The sequence below is a fragment of the Neopsephotus bourkii genome, unplaced genomic scaffold, assembly GCF_033783945.1.
Source record: "Neopsephotus bourkii isolate Nb327-2 ecotype Australia unplaced genomic scaffold, CSIRO-AGI_Nbou_v1 NB_54, whole genome shotgun sequence".
Lineage (NCBI taxonomy): Eukaryota > Metazoa > Chordata > Aves > Psittaciformes > Psittacidae > Neopsephotus > Neopsephotus bourkii.
In genome coordinates, this window is record NW_026900571.1 from 1,083,347 (window position 1) to 1,100,631 (window position 17,285).

Genomic DNA, 17,285 nt, shown 5'->3' on the forward strand with positions numbered 1-17,285 from the left:
ACAATAAAGCAAAACACCTAAGGACTACACATTTATGAGATGAAAGAGTATGTTACTTTTGCTGCCTTCAGAGCTGAAAGAAATCAAGGCTCAAAACACGCTTGCTGCACATACGAAGAAGTGCAACCGTACCTGTGGGCTAATCTTGCACTACCTTAGGAATCTTCCACAAGTTTCTCAACGCCTCCACACCTTCTGAACTTGCGAAAACACTGGCAACTGATTTTGAGCCAGAACTGAAGCCTGCTCCGGTCTCCCAAGTGACCCGATGTAGTACTCTCGCTGCGGCCAAACAAAAGCACAGAACAGCAGGCCGCCAGGGAGGTGCTATGTTATGTGCAGAAACTAAAATACCCTTCCCCTTAAGGCTTCGGTACCTCTTGGAGAGCTAATTCCTCCACCCAGCCCCAGAGGGCGAGGCTGCCTCCCTACACAAAGCCCCGAAACCACCTCCGACAGCAAGCACACGCCTGCAAACGGCCTCTTCCACCCGGGGACGCAGAGGTAAAGGAAAGACAGTACCCCTAAACCTCCTGGCGACGGGGGGCGGAGAAAAGGTCCTCCCGCACCCCATCCCCACCCCGGCCGCCTCCTCACCAGCCGGTCTCGTCCTCCTCGCAGCCGGCCAACCTCTCCAGCTCCTCCGGCCTGAGTAGCGCCGCGTCGTCCAGGAGGCTGTTGCCGTCCTCGCCGGCCGCGCCGCTCCCGAGCTCTTCGAGGGGCGGCCGCCGGGCGGCGGCCCTGGGGCTAAGGCAGCGGCCGTCGGGCGGGGAGGCGGCAGCAGGGGGCGACGGGGAGGGCCCGCTGCTCAGGAGTCGCTTGGGGCTGGCGGGGCCCGCCGGTAGGGCGCCGTGGCGGCTGCGGAGCTGCTCGTTCTGCTTCTCCAGCTTCTTCACCAGCTCCTGCAGCTTCCGCACCTCCGCGTCCGCATTCACGCCCGAGCCGACGTCCTCCATGGCGCCCGCCGGCAGAGGGGCGGCTGCGCGGGGAAAGGCGGCCGTGCCGCCCCGTCTACATGGCCAGGCGTCCCGGGGCGGGGGAGGGCAGTGGCGCGGGAAGGGCGGACCGCAGGCGGTATTGCCACCGCCTCCTCCTCAGCGGCGCCGGAGGGGCGGGGCAAGGGACACGCATCCGGCCGCCGCCATCTTATCATATCCGCCCTCCGACCTGACGTCATGGGGGTGACCCGGAATCATCGTCGCTTGCGGCTGTTCCTGACGGGGTGGGACCTTCCGCGGCGGTACCCGGTTGCTGATCCGTGTGTGGAGGTCCTGCCTCAACGGAGCCGGGCGCCGGGCCGGGGGCCGCGCTCCTCACGGAACGACACAGCCCTGGCCCGCCGTCAGTCTCGTCCCTTAGGGGCCGCAGATTCCAGTCAGCGGTTACACGGAGGGGGCCCGGGGTACTTTCCCACAGTGCTCTAATCCTCTAAAGGATATGAGGTGTGACTCTGGTGCGGGGCCTTGACGATGGTCATGGGCCCTCGTGTGAGATGGGCATGTGAACTGTTTGCCTTTTGTGCTGTATAAATATATGTATTCGTATAAAATGTACCAGTGAGAGCCTTGCGCCTTTATGTTTGAGGAATTGGTGGATCGTGGAGTTTGAAGATGAAGTCTCCAGACTTCATCTGCTGGCATAATGGGGATGCTCAGCCCTCCCCCATGCCACTGTAGGGCATTGTCCTTAGAGCCAGTCCTCTACTCCCTTTTCCTCCTTTTCAAGCTCCATCTGCTCAACAGGTTCATTGTGGAGCCTGTATTTGCTGGGGAGAGGAAGATAACCAGCAAGCAGGCTGGAGGAGAACTGGAGCCTGCAGGAGATGACCCTGCAGATGACTGTCATTTTCCAGGCTTGGAGAGGGAAGACGGGAAATGAGGCTGGTGCTCAGACCTGTGAGCTATGCTGACAAGGTGCAAGGTTTGGGGGCAACATGTGCCACATGATTCTGTTTGGGTTGTGCAAGGTATGGGGCATGGACTGTTTGGGTATTCGGGTTGCCAGGCATGGGTATACAGCATTATTATGTATAGGGACAAGGCTGGGGTCACTTCCTCACCTTATGCAATATTCTCCCCTTATACATTGAAAATTATGTTACGTCTTTATGTACAGCATTGTTGAAGAGTTTATGCTAGAGTCATTATCCACTGGTAGTTAGGTCCTCACCAGAATCCGGGCCTTTGATCCATAAATACAATTTATATCATTTTTTCCTCCAAGCCAATATCACCTTAAGTATGTAATTGTATTAAAATACTTCCAGGCTGGTATCTTTCAATAAAGCAATTTAAATTACTCTTATGGTAATGCCTTCATTATCTCCTGGCAAAACAAACTGTTTATCAACAGCAAACTTTATCACAAATTTAGTATAATTGTCTCAACTATAAAAATATTAAATAGTTTTGGCTCATGAGCTGAGATCTTTGAAACTCTTCTTATTGATACCACATTAATAGCAATCTTTCAACCCTTGGTCAGTAAACCAGGTTGCAAATCCAGCTCATTCTCTCTTTAAGTCTGTATCATTTGGTATCAAGTGCCTTAAGGGAATCCAGATGTATTCTGTTAGCACAGTTACTTTATTAACAGAACTTAAAGTCTTTCAAAAGGCTAGCAAAACAAAACGTTTTTTACAATAAGGATCTTGTGTGGCACTGACAGTTCAGTGACACTGCCGACAATTCAGTGGTTGATGGGTGCAATAGCAGTCTTAACCTATGTAGGGAATATTTATTAGTGGGACTACACAATACAGATTTTTACTTCTTTAGCTGTCTTCAGTCCACATGTTGGTGGCATGATAAACCTTCAGTTACTTGCATTAATTGTGATTTTATAATAACAACAGAAGATCAGCCCTTTCTACCCTGCAGCTATTGGGATCAGGATGGGGCTCCGTGAGGGGGAAGCGGCAGAGTGTGAAGTGGGGCTGTGAGGAAGGGCTCTGCCAGGAGACACAGAGTGGGGAGAAGGACCAGGACCATAAGGAGCCTCTGGTTCCTGGGAGCTGCTGAGTCAAACTGCAGCTGATTGTGGCAATTATGTCATATTTAGGGTCTTCCTCTGTGATGACCTGTGAGAGCCCCAGATGTGCACAGCCTGTATCCTGCCTTGCCTGCCCTCCCATTCCATTCCCTTCCCTCCACTCTCCTTCCTTCCCCTCTTTTCTCCTCTTTCCCCAGCCACTTTTATGGTCTGCCTGTCCCCTGGATTCTCTACCCCAACTTTCTGTCCCCTGCTGACACCATTACTTTGCTGCCAGCAGCTCTAGCAATCATTTATTGCTACAAGCTAGTCTCCCAGCAGGTGTGTGGATCCGGGGGGGGAGGTGGGTGAGAGATGAGGGGTTGGAGGAGTGTGTGAAAAAAGGTTGAGAACTGCCGAATCATCTGCTGTTTTTTACAAAGAGTAAAGGTGACTGGGATGAACAAAGGGAGTCATTGGTTAATAGTCACCATAGCCTATGGTTGAATAGCAAGGGCGGTGATCCTGCCTTCTCATTCATGCTTGTGCTGCAAGTGCTCTTCTCCTATTTTGGGAACTGAGGAGCAGCAAGGCTTGGGCCAGAAGCTTCCCATTAAATATCAGGTCAATAATGGGCTTTCATGAGCTTCTCGGTCATCAGATTCCAAACTTGCACTGGCCAGATGTTAGAGACCACACCTAAGCAGAGGCCCCTGGGTGATTATACACAAATAGCATTAATTCATTGTAATGCCACAAAAATTAGATCTTTCCACTGTGTCATAAGAGCAAGTCCTCTGAATGTGAAATTAGACGAGTTGCAGATTTTTTCCTGAGCGCCTGCAGTTGGTGCCAGTGCTGTCTTTTCCACAGCACCATTTCCACAGCAGTATTTTCAAGATCTCAGTACCTGCACGGATGCTTTGCTTCTCTGACATGGGGCAGGTTCTTACCTCACATGATGAGAGGAAATGAGGAGCAATCCCTCCAAAGGAAAAGAAGCCTTAGCAAGGCTCCCGTATCACCCAGGTGATTCTGCACACCCCTCTGACAAGGAGGTCCTGAGAAAAAGGCCACCAGGACCCTTGTTTTGATGGCTCTTTGAGCTCTTTAGCAAGAACAACCCTGTAGTTAGTTTCTCATGGCTGTAATTGCTTCATTGTTGGTTTTACATCTGGCAAAACTGTTGGAATCTTGACTGTGAAACCTTTCAGTTGTTTCAAACTGAAATAACTAGGAGAACAAAAGATCCCTCAGGGGAAAGAATATGTGAAGATGGGCAGATGCATCTGGTGGGAAGTTAACATTTGTAGCAAATATTTAACTTCATGCCTGGAAAACTGACTGGTTTATAAGCAGCTTTGTTTAGTTTCTTGCAGAAAGTTGTTGCCTGTCAGACTTCTCAAAGGAGGTGTTCAACAGGCCCACACATGTTCGTGTTAGGCAGTGTTTATCTAAACCTTTGACAAAATAGAAAGTATAATTTGTCATTACAATGCATTGTATGTGCACACATTGCATGCACAGTGGAATAAGTGTGTCTCTTTCATAATATGCCCCTTTCAGAATTAATTTCAAAACTGTTCTACTGAAAGAACCAATGTTGCAACTTCAGTTATTTAGAAAAGATGTCTCTGAGTATATCTGGCCTTGTCAGTGGTGAGACAACAAATTTAGCCCTTTAGATTAGATTTATGTTGATTTGCACACTCAAAAATACAGCCAGTGTCTCTGCACACACCTTCAGTAACTGTCCTCTAGAAACTGTGAGCAGCAGTGAACTTGTTAATGGCATTGATGCATAAATACGCTTAAAAGTCTTTATGAATATATTTTAAAGGGTGTTCACAACTGACACTATCATGGGAGAGACCGACATTCGGTACACTGGTCTTCTTGCCAAGTTACAAGCCTGCCTGGAGGGCAGGCAAGGTTCCAGCTAAGTTTTGCCATTGAAAGTACATCTTTGGTGTCATGAAGTATAAAATGTAGTTCTTTGGCATGAATTTATATGCTGCTTCTTTTCTGCACAGAAAAAATGTTAACATTTTGACCACAGCCATCTTTAAACATGCATTTTATGCTTCAAAGCTGGAGCAAGAACAATTCTAGGATATTATGTGCAGTGTCTCCTGATGAGGCTGGTATTCATGGCATATCATGTGGCTAGAAAATGTATGAATAAGTATGTACTTCAATCTTTATTATTTGTATAATTAATTTATTGATTACTTTTTTCAAAGATTATCATCGCAACTGAGCATTGTAATAAATCTTCTTATCACAGAATCACAGAATACCTGAGGTTGGAAGGGCCTCTGGAGGTCAACTGGTCTAAACCCTTTGCTGAAGCAGGGCCTAGACAATTGCCCAGGACTGCATAGGGCTTTTGAGTATCTCTAAGGATGGAAACTCCTCCACCTTTCTGAGCAACCTGTGCCAGTGCATCATTACCCTCATACTAAAAAAACCAAACCTGTCTCCTGATGTTTAGGCAGAGCCTCCTGTGTTTCAATTTGTGTCCATTGCCTCTGGTTCTGCCACCAGGCACCACTGAAGAGAGCCTGGCTCCGTCCTCTTTGCATCCTCACTTCAGGCTTTTATACACATTAATAAGACCCTCCCTGAGCTTTCTCTCCTGTAGGCTGAATAGTCCCAACTCTATCAGCCTCTCCTCACAGGAGAGATGCTCCTGTCCATTTATACCCTTTGTGGCCCTTCGCTGAACTCTCCAGTTTCTCCATGGAGGCCTTGTTCTGAGGAGCCCAAACCTGGACACAAGGCTCCAGGTGTGACCTCACCAGTACTGAGTAGAGGGGAATGATCACCTCCATTGATCTGCTGGCAATACTTTGTCTAGTGCAGACCAGGATACCATTCACCTTCACTAGGACATGTAGCTGTCTCATGTTCAACTTGTATGCATCAGGAGCCCCAGTTCCTTTTCTGCCAAGCTTCTTTCCAGCTGGGTGACTCCCAGCATACACTGTTGTATGGGGTTGATCCTCCCCAGGTGCAGAACTTTGCATTTGTCTTTGCTGAAATTAATGAGGTTCCTGTTAGTCCATTTCTCCATCCTGTTGAGGTCTCTCTGGATGGCAGCATGACCCTCTGGTGTTATCAACCACTCCTCCCAGTTTGGTGCCATCAGCAAACATGCCAAGGGTACCCTCTGCCCCATCATCCAGCTCGTCAATGAAGGTGAACAGGAGTGAACCCAGCATTGACCCCTGGAGTACAGTGCTAGTTACTGGCCTCCAGCTAGGCTTTGTGCTACTGACCATCACCCTCTGAGTCCAGATCACTGCAGATACCCCACATAATATTTGAATATTTACACGAGGTTCATCATCATGGTATCTGAGTACTTTCAACAGCTTTAGGATCTTTTGCTTCTTCATTTTTATTTTTTTTATATATCTGCATGTGCAGTTCATTAACAAATGCAAATTCGGTTCTGTCATGGAGTTAGCTACCAGTATTTCATGTTTATCAATCACTTGGAAAGAACTTAATTGCTCTTTAGAAAACAACTGAGCTCAGCATACTTAAAATGCTGTGGTGAGACCAAAGTGACTCAGAACACTGGGAAAGGATTTCTGTTGCCAAAAAGATTCATGATTTATTTTCATTTCCAGACTGCAGTGATTTCTTTCACTTGGGTAACACTGAGTGAAACCTTGTATGTATGTCTCCACCCTTATGAAGCAATCTTCTGCTCTAATATTCAAAAAGTAGTTTCTAAATTTACTGAGATCTCTCCTGGCAATGCTGGAAGGAGAAAGATTTCATTGTGCTCAAGAAATGTTTTAAAAAGATTTCCCTATGGACTTTTTTAACAGGAAAAAGCACCAAATGTATGCTTCAGAGTGCAAAATAATTGAAAAGTGAGCAACTCCCAAACATGTTGGAAATTTGGAATACTGTATTTGCATGCAGACTGGAAAAACTAGTATGTTTTAAGCATCTTTTTGGTGAGATTTTCATGAAAATTTGTAACTGAAGGGGGGAGACAATGTATACAGAGAGCGTAGACCAAATATGGCTATTTTGCGCTCTACAGAAGCTATCCGTCGCCATCTAGTGACACCAGGTTGTAGCTGAGTCGAAATCAGGCACTTCAGGCGAGCGTTCCCAGGGAGAAGGCTGTGCACCAGGGCTCTTGCCAGCCTTTTCCAGAGGACTTGAGGTTGACAGACCTCGGTCACGGCTGGGGGACTGAGGGCTCACTCCTGAGGGGGTCGCCCACATATGGTACAAAGGTGTGTGCAGAGTTTGTGGTGGCACAGCTCCTGCCAGATCAATGCTTTGGGGAGGTAGCACAGGTATGTGCATGCTCTAGCCTCTGTGCTGACAATTCCCTGACCAGATTTTGAGAGCACTTGGAGAGGAGCCCCTGCTTATTCCACTGCGGAAAAAATTCTTTGCATTTGGAGGGTGCCATGCAGTAAACCTTACAGTGTATCAGGTCCCAACACTTACTGATCTTCTCTTCAACAACAGTCCTGCGATTTATCACAGTGTCATGATTTTTTTGCATTCTGATTTTTGTATTGTAATTTTAAAAAATATCTCAAGTGAGGCCTGATTTTACTCAACAGTGGTAAAACAACAAAGAATGTATAGTATCGACCAAAACATTCCTGCTTATATTTCTGCTTTTTCTAGTGCCATTCACTCTGTGGTCTCCTGCTGCTTAACTAAACTAGCTAACCACAGGGGAGCTGAGTTAGCCACTGTGACCTGTCAGCAAGGATGAGCAAAAGGAAAGGCCCTGCAGGGAAATAAAAGAAAATTCAAATTCATTTGTTTCCCAGAGCATGTTTCTCAGTGCCTAATTAAGTGCATACCTTCTGACTGAAGTCCACAAGAAGAGCCATCATGCAATTTCCCACTGTGAGAATATTATAGGGCTTGTGAATGAGAGGCAAATAGGGGAAAATATTGTTTAGAAGCCACAATGGATTACAAGAGCAGGTTGTGTAGGGAGGGTGGGCAAGAGGTCTCCTGGAAGGGGTTGCAGGAAAATGGCCCTCTCAAGGTGGCTCTCAGCGAAGTCAGAGAAAAATACCCTGATCTCGAAATGGCAGGTCATGTACTATAAGTCAGTGATTTATAGTCAGTGTGAGCACATATTGAGCCAAAATAGTTCAGTCAGATAACTGTGGAAGGCAACTAGACTTCTTTAAGCCAGTCCTCCAGAACTTAAGTATGTCTCCTAAAGGGGAAAAATTACAGCAAATAACTCCACTCGCAATTAACTAAGAAACCCTTGATACTATGTGTAAAGACAGATCCTGCAAGGAACACATGGAGTTCTATATAAGCATATTTCTACATGCCAGAAGGCATATAGAAAGGTGAAAATGTCAAAAGTCAAACTTTAGTAGAGAGTCAAACTTTGATTTGAGCAAATAGTAAAAGCTACCTTGGCCATATAAACAACAGAAGTGGATACCTTATAGAACATATATGTGGTTGCACTTAAACATAGTGTAGGGCCTGCCCCAAACTACCTGAGTATTTGGCTCAGCATCAGTAATGGTAATGCCACAGTATACAGGGGCAAAACCAAGGATGTTCATGAGAATGGGTGTGGAAAGAAAAAGTGTCATCTGGAAGGTGAAACCAAAAGGCAAAGACCTCAGCTGTCAAGGAGGCATAGTAACTGAGATAATAAAGCCAGTGGTAAAAGTTTTAAGGCATTTACTAAAACGGATGGCAATACCATATAATTAAAAAAATGAAAAATTAAGTAGTGATCTTTAACGAGAAAATTGATCCACTTCTGTGGATCAGTTTTCAATATGATTCCAAGTGTATTAGCATGATCTCAACTGCCTACAAGGACTCAACAGTTTGTAAAAGAAATACCTGAAAATGGGAGAAATAGTTACCAAAGATAGATTGTGCCAAATTAACTTGCTATTTTTCTTTGCCAAGATACACAATGATTTTAGAGAATGGAATTACAGTAAAGGAAATCCACATAGATTTCAATAAAGTCACTGACATGGGTTTATGTGGAAGTCAGTGTGATGATGTGGGAAAATCAGAGGGAAGAAACCAGCTGAAGAGAAACAGCAATGGCTGTACTTATAGGAAACGGCTCAGGGAACAGGGAGATGAGTTGTGTAACTGTGGATTAGGGATTGACTGCATTTATCATTTGCTAATGCTTACATACAAAGAACAGAAACAATTAATGAAATACGCTGGTAACAGAAAGAGGGTATCTGGAGTGCACAGTAGGGACTGAACTGCCATAAAGCAAGGGCTCATTTAACAGAAGTCTGGTGCAACAAAGGCAAGGGACTTAGAGACTAGGAAGAATTTCTTCAGGTCCATAAACTGCTGATGAAAGATGAAGAGAAAGGCCTGGCTGGTTTAGTCAATTGTCCATCACAGGATGTCTAAAGACCACTACTGTGACACCATCATGAAAACTCAAAACACATCTAAAGATCTGTATAGAGGTGCTGCATTTCGAGTAGGCTAAAGGGAAATACGTACACAACCCTAGAAGCTGATACCTTATGCAGAGTATTTAGAACAACTCTGTCACAGTGAAGCAAGATTAATACATGCTGGGTGAACTTCAGGAAAGAGGACCTTAAAATGGCCAAGGAAATACCAATACTTTCAGTATAGGCCAGAAAGTGTCTTGTTTAGCTCAACCAGATGTGGTTTCAGAGGGTAACAAGGGGAGGGAGTAACTGGGGAGGGAGAGCTATGCAAGTCGAAGGAAATTACCTTGAGAACAAATGAATATAAACTAGCTTCCACTGAATCTGAATTGATAACAGACTCCTCACCCCAAGTTCATTAGTAATAATTATTATATAATAATAATAATTATTAATAATTGTTAATTATTGAGGAGGGTGGAGACAAGCAGCTGTCTTCCATCTAGAGTTTGCTACCCTTGCTTGTGGCCCATGCTTGTGAGGTTGCTGTGGTAACAGAGGTGGGAAGGATTTGAGTTCCGAGTCCCATGTTTTCCAGCTTCCTTCACATTCGAGTTGCAGTTCTGCACAGTCTGAACATTCCTGATGAAAGCCATACATTAACATGCAGTATATTAGTGCACATGCTTAACTTTAAACACAGATCGGTCCCACCTGATCTTCAGATTTCAGGGGAAAACCTGAACCATGTGTAAAGAGTGATGTGCAATGGAACCTCTCATTTAAATTCAGGCAAGGCAACACAGACAAGCTTAACAGAAGGAAAGATACTGCTGTATTGTATAAACCAAATTTAACTCACTATAGTGTAAATACTTCAGTGCATAAAGATTAAATACACGTATACTATAACCAAAACCTGATCTCGGTGTACTTCCTACTAAACTGGTGGGAATTAAAAGCTTGTAAGCATCAGGATCCCTCAGGACTGTTTGTAATTCAGATAAGCTGCAAACTTACAGATTCGGTGTTGTCTTTTGTTAATCCATATTATAATTATGAGTGTGCCAGTACATATAACATGTTGCAGGTGTCCACTGACATATATATCTAATATACATATTTTTGTATATATATACTTCACTAAAGATGCTAAACTGAGGTATTGCAACATGGTAAGTAATGTAGCGATAGAAATATTCTGCCTCATTACTAGATAGACTCTAAAATTTATAATCCTTTCAACTGTGATATTTCTCTACCAAAATTGTCATAAAGAAATAATATCTGAAGATGTAGATACCATCATGGAAAATCCCTTTATTTAGAGCTTGACAATAACAAACTCAACACAACGTGTACATTTTCTTATAAGCTACCTTCTGTATGAATCTTTTTCTGTAAATATTGTTGCCCCCTTGTAGTATTGTACTTTGTACACACATGATTTGATTCTGTCATTTGCACCTTGAAACAAACTTTGGAGCATGCTAGTGAGCTGAGACCTTCTAAATGTCTTTGTTGCTTGGTGGAAAGGCTGAGTCACTCATTGTGGGGGATTGTGGAGGATGGAAACTCAAAAGAATAGATTGGACAGACTCAGCCCAGGTGTGGCTGCAGTCAGTGGTGCTCTAGAGCTAAATCTGAGCCAAGATTAGGCTTCCTCCAGGAGTAGGGAGCTGCCTTGGACTAAGGCATCTGCAGTAACACTGTCTGGCCCCCATCACATCCAAGCTCCCACGTTAGGGTGTGGTAGGATGCTGGCATGGCATCTGGTGCAGTAAAGTAGATTTTGCACTGCCTTCTTTAACAGGTCTGAGCCTGTTCCAGTGCTACACAATTCTTTAAGTACAGAAAGCCCTACATAAAAGCTAAACTATGTTCAGACTTCAAAAGATGTGCCAAAATGACAAAAGTCAACCCTTAGTGGAAAGTTCAGAGTAGAGAGAAAATTCAAAGGCCTCTTATTTTTAACCAAGAATGGTAGCAGTTTGTCTCGATTTCCCAGCTCAAACAATGTGGCAGGCTGGCGAGAGTGAGATATTTTCTATGGGCTCAGTTCCTACTATTGTTTACAAGCCAAATGTGTAGCTAGATAGTAATGGGTCAGCCCACTCGTAGTCATGGCACAGGCATCTCTTACTAGTGACATGCCTGTGTATTAGAACAAAGAAACACATGAAGGCAACGGACTTACAGTCTTCTTCCTTTCTCATAAGCATTTTGGCAAGAAAATTTTGAGAAAAACATAAGGGTTTCTCCAGAGAATTTTATATGTTTTTAAAAATGCTTTTAGTGCTCATCATGTTTTTTTTTTTCACCAAGAGTTAAGCATCTAAGCAGTGACAGCTAAATAATTCTCTTAAAATACTGGATTTATGACAGAATCCAATGAAGCATAAAGGGGGGTACTAGTTTGGCAAGAGTAGGATTATTGTCTGGTTTTTATATTGTCTTTTTTCTGCAGTTCAAAGTGATGAACCAAACTGTTTTAACTTGTCTTTCAATATTCAGTTGTGTCTGTGTGCATGCATACATGTGCCTACATCTCTGTGGCTATACATGAGCATACATACACACATGCACACATGGACCTGTTAAGCACCATATTTGCAGACCCATGTTGGATCTGAAAAACTACTAAAAAGCTGGTCTTCAAACAAAACAAGATCAAGCTTAGTCTTGAATTAAAGGAGATTGCAAGAAAGCGGGAATAAAGGATAAAATAGAAATGCTCTCTTTGTATCACTTGAGGCTCCCTAACTACCCCTATACCTCAATTTTAGGAGTGTTTAGGAACAGTGAAGACATAGAATTGTTTTCAGGAAGACCACAGCTGTGGACATGACATTGCAAAGGATGCAACATTCATTTCCACTCAGCTTTACTCACAACAGTGGAACTCATGGGGGTTGAACTAGAAAAAAAAAGTTGTATTTTACGTCCCTACTCTTTTTTACTGGCAAATATTACTTAAATAGTGAACATCAGTTAAATAAAACCTTCTAACGTGAAGTTACTAGTTCTTTAAATAACAACACAAACACTATTTGCTACAACCCTTTTGAAAGTATATAACATTAATGGCTGCCAATGAAGATGGGAAAAGTTGTTTTTAGGGTGGGTGCAGGATGTCATGTTCATTGTAGAATAAATACATGTAGGTAACTATCACAGTGGATTTACCCTGAATTGTCATTAATGGAGTGCCAGCCTGATAAATTAAGGTCATGCAGCAAAATGCTTGGACTAACAACTACTGTCATACTACTGATTGCATTGGTTGAAGTAGTCTTACAAAGTCAACCAGATGCATGATGTATTTTATTCTCTGGTTTGCAGTTGCATTAGGTAAATCCCAAATACACTAAAGCTCCGTATACAAAGGCACAGTCTGATCTATGTGTAAATTCAGAACAATTTTACTGGGAATGTATACACAGTAGTGTTGAATTATGTTTTTGGAGTGATAGCCTTCTAATGAAAGTTGTTCTGCATCTTCTGCTAACGAAATCAGTGTAACACGGTTAAGTAACACGATCATACAAACCTCTATAAATGGACAGATAGTCTTGTCTCGCGAGAAAGGAAAGTGTTGTGGTTTAAACTCAGTCAGCCATGCAGTCTCACTTGCTCACTCCCCCTCTCCCTTCCTTCCCCTCTCCCCCCCCAGCTCCCGGAGGGTTGGGGAGGAGAATCGAAAGAATGTAACTCCTATGGGTTGAGATAAGAACAGTCCAGTAACTAAGGTGTAACACAAACCACTGCTGCTACCACCAATAATAATGATAAGGGAAATAACAAGGGAAGAGAATAAAACCGCTCACCACCCGACGACCGATACCCAGCCTGACCCGAGCAGTGATCTAGCCCTTCCGGGTAACTGCCCCCAGTTCTACATCCTGGGCATGACGTGCTGTGTTATGGAATACCTCTTTGGTCAGTTTGGGTCAGGTGTCCTGTCTCTGCTTCCTCCCGGTTTCCCCTCCTCCCTGGCAGAGCATGAGACTCAGAAAGTCCTTGGTCAGACTAAACATTACTGAGCAACAACTAAAAATATCGGTGTTATCAGCACTGTTCCCAGGCTGAAAGTCAAAACCACAGCACTGCACCAGCTACTAAGAAGGAGAAAAATGACTGCTACTGCTAAACCCAGGACAGAAAGTTATGTTTACATTTTTGCTTTGTGTTGCATAAGACTTTTTGTACAAGCTAAAATTATCCATTGACCACCATTTCAGTAGCATATTCTAGCTAAACAGACCACATCCTGACACAAAATCTCCTTTCAGCCCTTTTTCTTTCAATCTGGTGTAACTTCATGTTGAAGTCAGCTGTGAAATTCCAGTTTTGCTGAACTCAGAATCTGTTCACTGTAGCACCCATGCCCATTGATTAGATTTTGCCCTGACACTTGTATCTGAAGGCTAAACTTGCTTTTGGATCCTAAGAATTGCCTCTTGAAGCAGGATTACTCTCTTTCCTCAGCATCTGCACATGTGGCTTCTAAACCAGACGTGGTGCTACCAGTGTGTCGGGGACTGCCCTGTAGTGTCACCTAGCCACCACTTTTGTTTGGGGTTCCTGTAAGCTGCTGCAGGGTGCAGACAGCCCACACTGCCTTCACACCACTCTTAAGATGGCAGGGCAGTAGTTTTCAGGTCTAAGGCTCATTAGGGATAAGATACTACTGAATGAAGTGTGGCCCTTCTTGGTTACCTCCTGTGGGTCCTCTGAGAAGTATCTAGAGGCCCAGGGATCACAAGCTGAAAACCATCAGAGCTAAGCAACGCAGCACCCCAGTCCACATCCTTGCCTTGTTAGATATCTATTGTTTGTACCAGTACTAGCAAGTAGCTTCAATATGTTCCCCACTGCTACTGTGCTGACACTGCATGTGAGGTACAATCTGTGAATAAATAAAGAGTTCTCACATTCTCTTCCAGTTTATACACGTTACTTCCTGCCATCTTATTACATGGACACATCAAGCCATGACTCAAACCAGGCTGCACTGTGCTGAAGAGAGGGACCTATTTTTAATAACTAATTCCCTGGGTTATAGCAAGTTAGACTGCAGTGTTATACAGTAACAGAGAGAGAACAGAAATAATGAACTGGCAAATGTTTGTGGTTATATGATCTTACCAAACATTGTAGTCAAGAAGGCCCATCACTTAATAGTGAAGTTTTTAATTTAGCCTGATATATATCTTTTGCGTTTTAATTCTTAAATCAATAACTGTATTAATGTTCATTCCAGTGTCTGTGAACTTTATTTGTAATATATAAATCACCTGAGTGTTTGATAATGTATCTTCCCAGTTTCTTTTTCCTACACGGAATTAACATTCATTGGCTTTACAGTCTTGCCTAGACTGTGGATATGAACATCCCAAATCTTGGGTGGCATAACTGTGCATTCCAAAGGAAAATCTGGCATAAACTGACAATAGTTAGCACTGAAAGGATAAGAGTCATCATGATGAAAATCATCTAGAATCCGTAGGAAGGTTAATCCCAGCTGGATCAGCAGGAATTATCATCATGGTAGGTCATGGCCCTTCTCCTTCCCTGAGTCCCAGCAGAGGCAGCTGAGACCTCCCACTTAGAGAAACTGGCTGCCTAGTCCAGAAGACCTGCCCACAGCAAGTGTGGGAAGAGAAATGAATAGAGGAAATGCTCAGTGACTGAACTCCCACAAGCCTCTGAGCAATGAAAAGGGCTGAATACGGGAAGAGTGTTTGACAGGCACAAAAAGGAAACAGAGGAAGAACCTCTCTGTGACCAGAAAGATTGCAGAGAAGGGGCTTTTTGGACTTAGAAAAAACAACAGTGTCTCCAAAGACAGAACCGACATGGACCATGAGATAATGATGCAGAAATAGGTGAATAACTGCTGGAAAAGATGGTCTATCAAAGTTGCTTTCCAACTTGTATATGTTTCTTTCTCTCTTTGGTACTTTATACTACATGTGGGCTTGAAATTTCATAAGCCCCAGTCTTTCCTGAAGTGGAGACTTCCTCCGAGAGAGGGGCAGTTTGGCACAAGAATTCTTAACCACTGTTCCTTCCTTTGCAGTAGAGCAAAAGTCAATCACTCTGGGATCTGGGTGCCTTTAGTCCAAATGGAACAAGCCTACATCTCAGTCCACTGAGTCCCTGGGGCTTACCAAAGAAAAGGTTCAGTCAACAAGCACTCCAGTCCCTGCAGCCTAGGGGTGGGATTGATCCTACCCCACCCCACTCGACAGAGGTCCTGAGCATCTAAGAGGAAGAAGAGAAAAGTTGGAAACGGCAAGTAACACCAAGCTCTGCTAAGAATAGAACCAAAGCCCTGAAACATCGCCTCCTTTTTGCATTCTCCACGTTTGCATAATGTGAAATTTTAGGGCAATGAAATAATTTCTGCTTTTTCTGCAAAGTGTTTGTTTGGGGTTTTTTTAATCCTGAAGCCAAAACTTTCTCCCAAATGGAAAGCTCAGCCGCCTCCTGGCTGTAAAATTTGTACGGACATATAGAGAAGTGTAGTATTTAAAAAGCAGTTTTGCTCTTTAAATACATTAGATCAGGACATACTAGTAACCCTCGTGATGGGCACTCTTAGGTATTTATGAAGTACAGAAGGAAAACAAACCTGTCCTTGCAAAATGAATACTCCTTCCCCCAGTACTTCTGCAAACCCTGGCACTGTGCAGCGATTGCTATGTCTCTCAGATTCAAATCACACCACTTGCTCTGTTTTAACAGGAGGGAAAGCATACAGGCCATGAGAAGCCAAAACTGTGCATCAGAAATCCAAATGCACAGTGCTGACCTGCTCACCAAGCTGTGAGAAGTTACGTGGAGTAATGGGTAATGCTTTTCCCCTGGCCTTTTGGAAAACTTTCCCAATGTTTTAACCAAAGCTTTTGAATCTTTCCTCAATGCATGTGCCCAGCGTCTATCTAAGGGAGAGTTTTTCAAAGACTGCTAAGCACATCCTTGTCTTTCACCACCAGACTTTGCAGAGCTCTTTTCCTTGCTCTCACTGCTGCCATCCAGCCCAGTGCAGGTACAATTCTAGGCAAGCAGAGCTAGTCAGAGCCCAGCCTTCAGGCAGTGACCAACCCTCTTCAGTCCCTCAGAGGCATATGGTGTCCTCAGAAGCAGTGCCATCTTGCAGTTGCTTTGATACCACTGTCTTGCTGATATCTTTATCTGCTACTGAGGCAGAAGGTGGTGGGAAGGGAAGAGAGAGCATTTTTAGGACTGAGAACTGGTAAGCTTAATAAAGCTTACAAAAACCCTTGTGATCCACACCCCACTAAAAATGCTTTGTTGGTTGACCAATCAGCATCAAGTGATTAACTCCTGGTCAGTAGTTGTAGGAGGAGGACACCTTCAGCACAGCAATAGCCACATGCTTTGGACCTTGGAGATGTACTATGCTGTCCCTTTGCTGCTGCTGCTGTAGTAATGTAGCTGCAATAGCCGCATGCTTTGGACCATGAAGGTGTGCTCTGCTGCCCCTCTGCTGCTGCAGCTGCAGCTCTGAGGTAGTCTCAGGTGTAATATAGCTGCTGATGGTCAAGTCACATTGCAGGATAACTGCTCTCTGTGAGACGGCATTCCTTTGTGGAGCTCAGAAATGGCACCTTATGGGGTAAAGCTATTCCAAGTCCCTCCTCCAGCAACTGTTCAGTTTTATTGTCTTTTCCTCCTGCCACAGCAGCAGCAGATAGGGTGAAGAAAGCTGTAGCTGCTGTTGCTTGAAAAATGAAGCAGAAGTTGCCTGCTTTGCAAAACTGATCTAATCATGGGTAAGGATGGCTCTGTGGACACCTGAGTGTGTGCTACTACAAACGTGGGGATGGAGTGGAGGGAGGGCTGTGGGGGCAGGCTGGTTGGACAGGTCATCATGAAGTG

The 17,285-nt window shown here is 44.2% G+C and overlaps 1 protein-coding gene across 2 annotated transcripts in view; it reads right to left on the reverse strand.

Moving 5' to 3' along the window:
• SLAIN2 (SLAIN motif family member 2) overlaps positions 1-1,045 on the reverse strand; it is a 35,591-nt gene extending 34,546 nt beyond the window's left edge. Inside the window, exon 1 of one of the 2 annotated variants that reach the window (XM_061352900.1) lies at positions 598-1,045. In XM_061352900.1, coding sequence (XP_061208884.1) covers positions 598-956 — 359 coding nt within the window. In that variant the 5' untranslated portion in view covers positions 957-1,045. The remainder of the gene's footprint in view (positions 1-597) is intronic. The other variant, XM_061352909.1, reaches the window with a different exon arrangement.
• Positions 1,046-17,285: the final 16,240 nt, after the last annotated feature.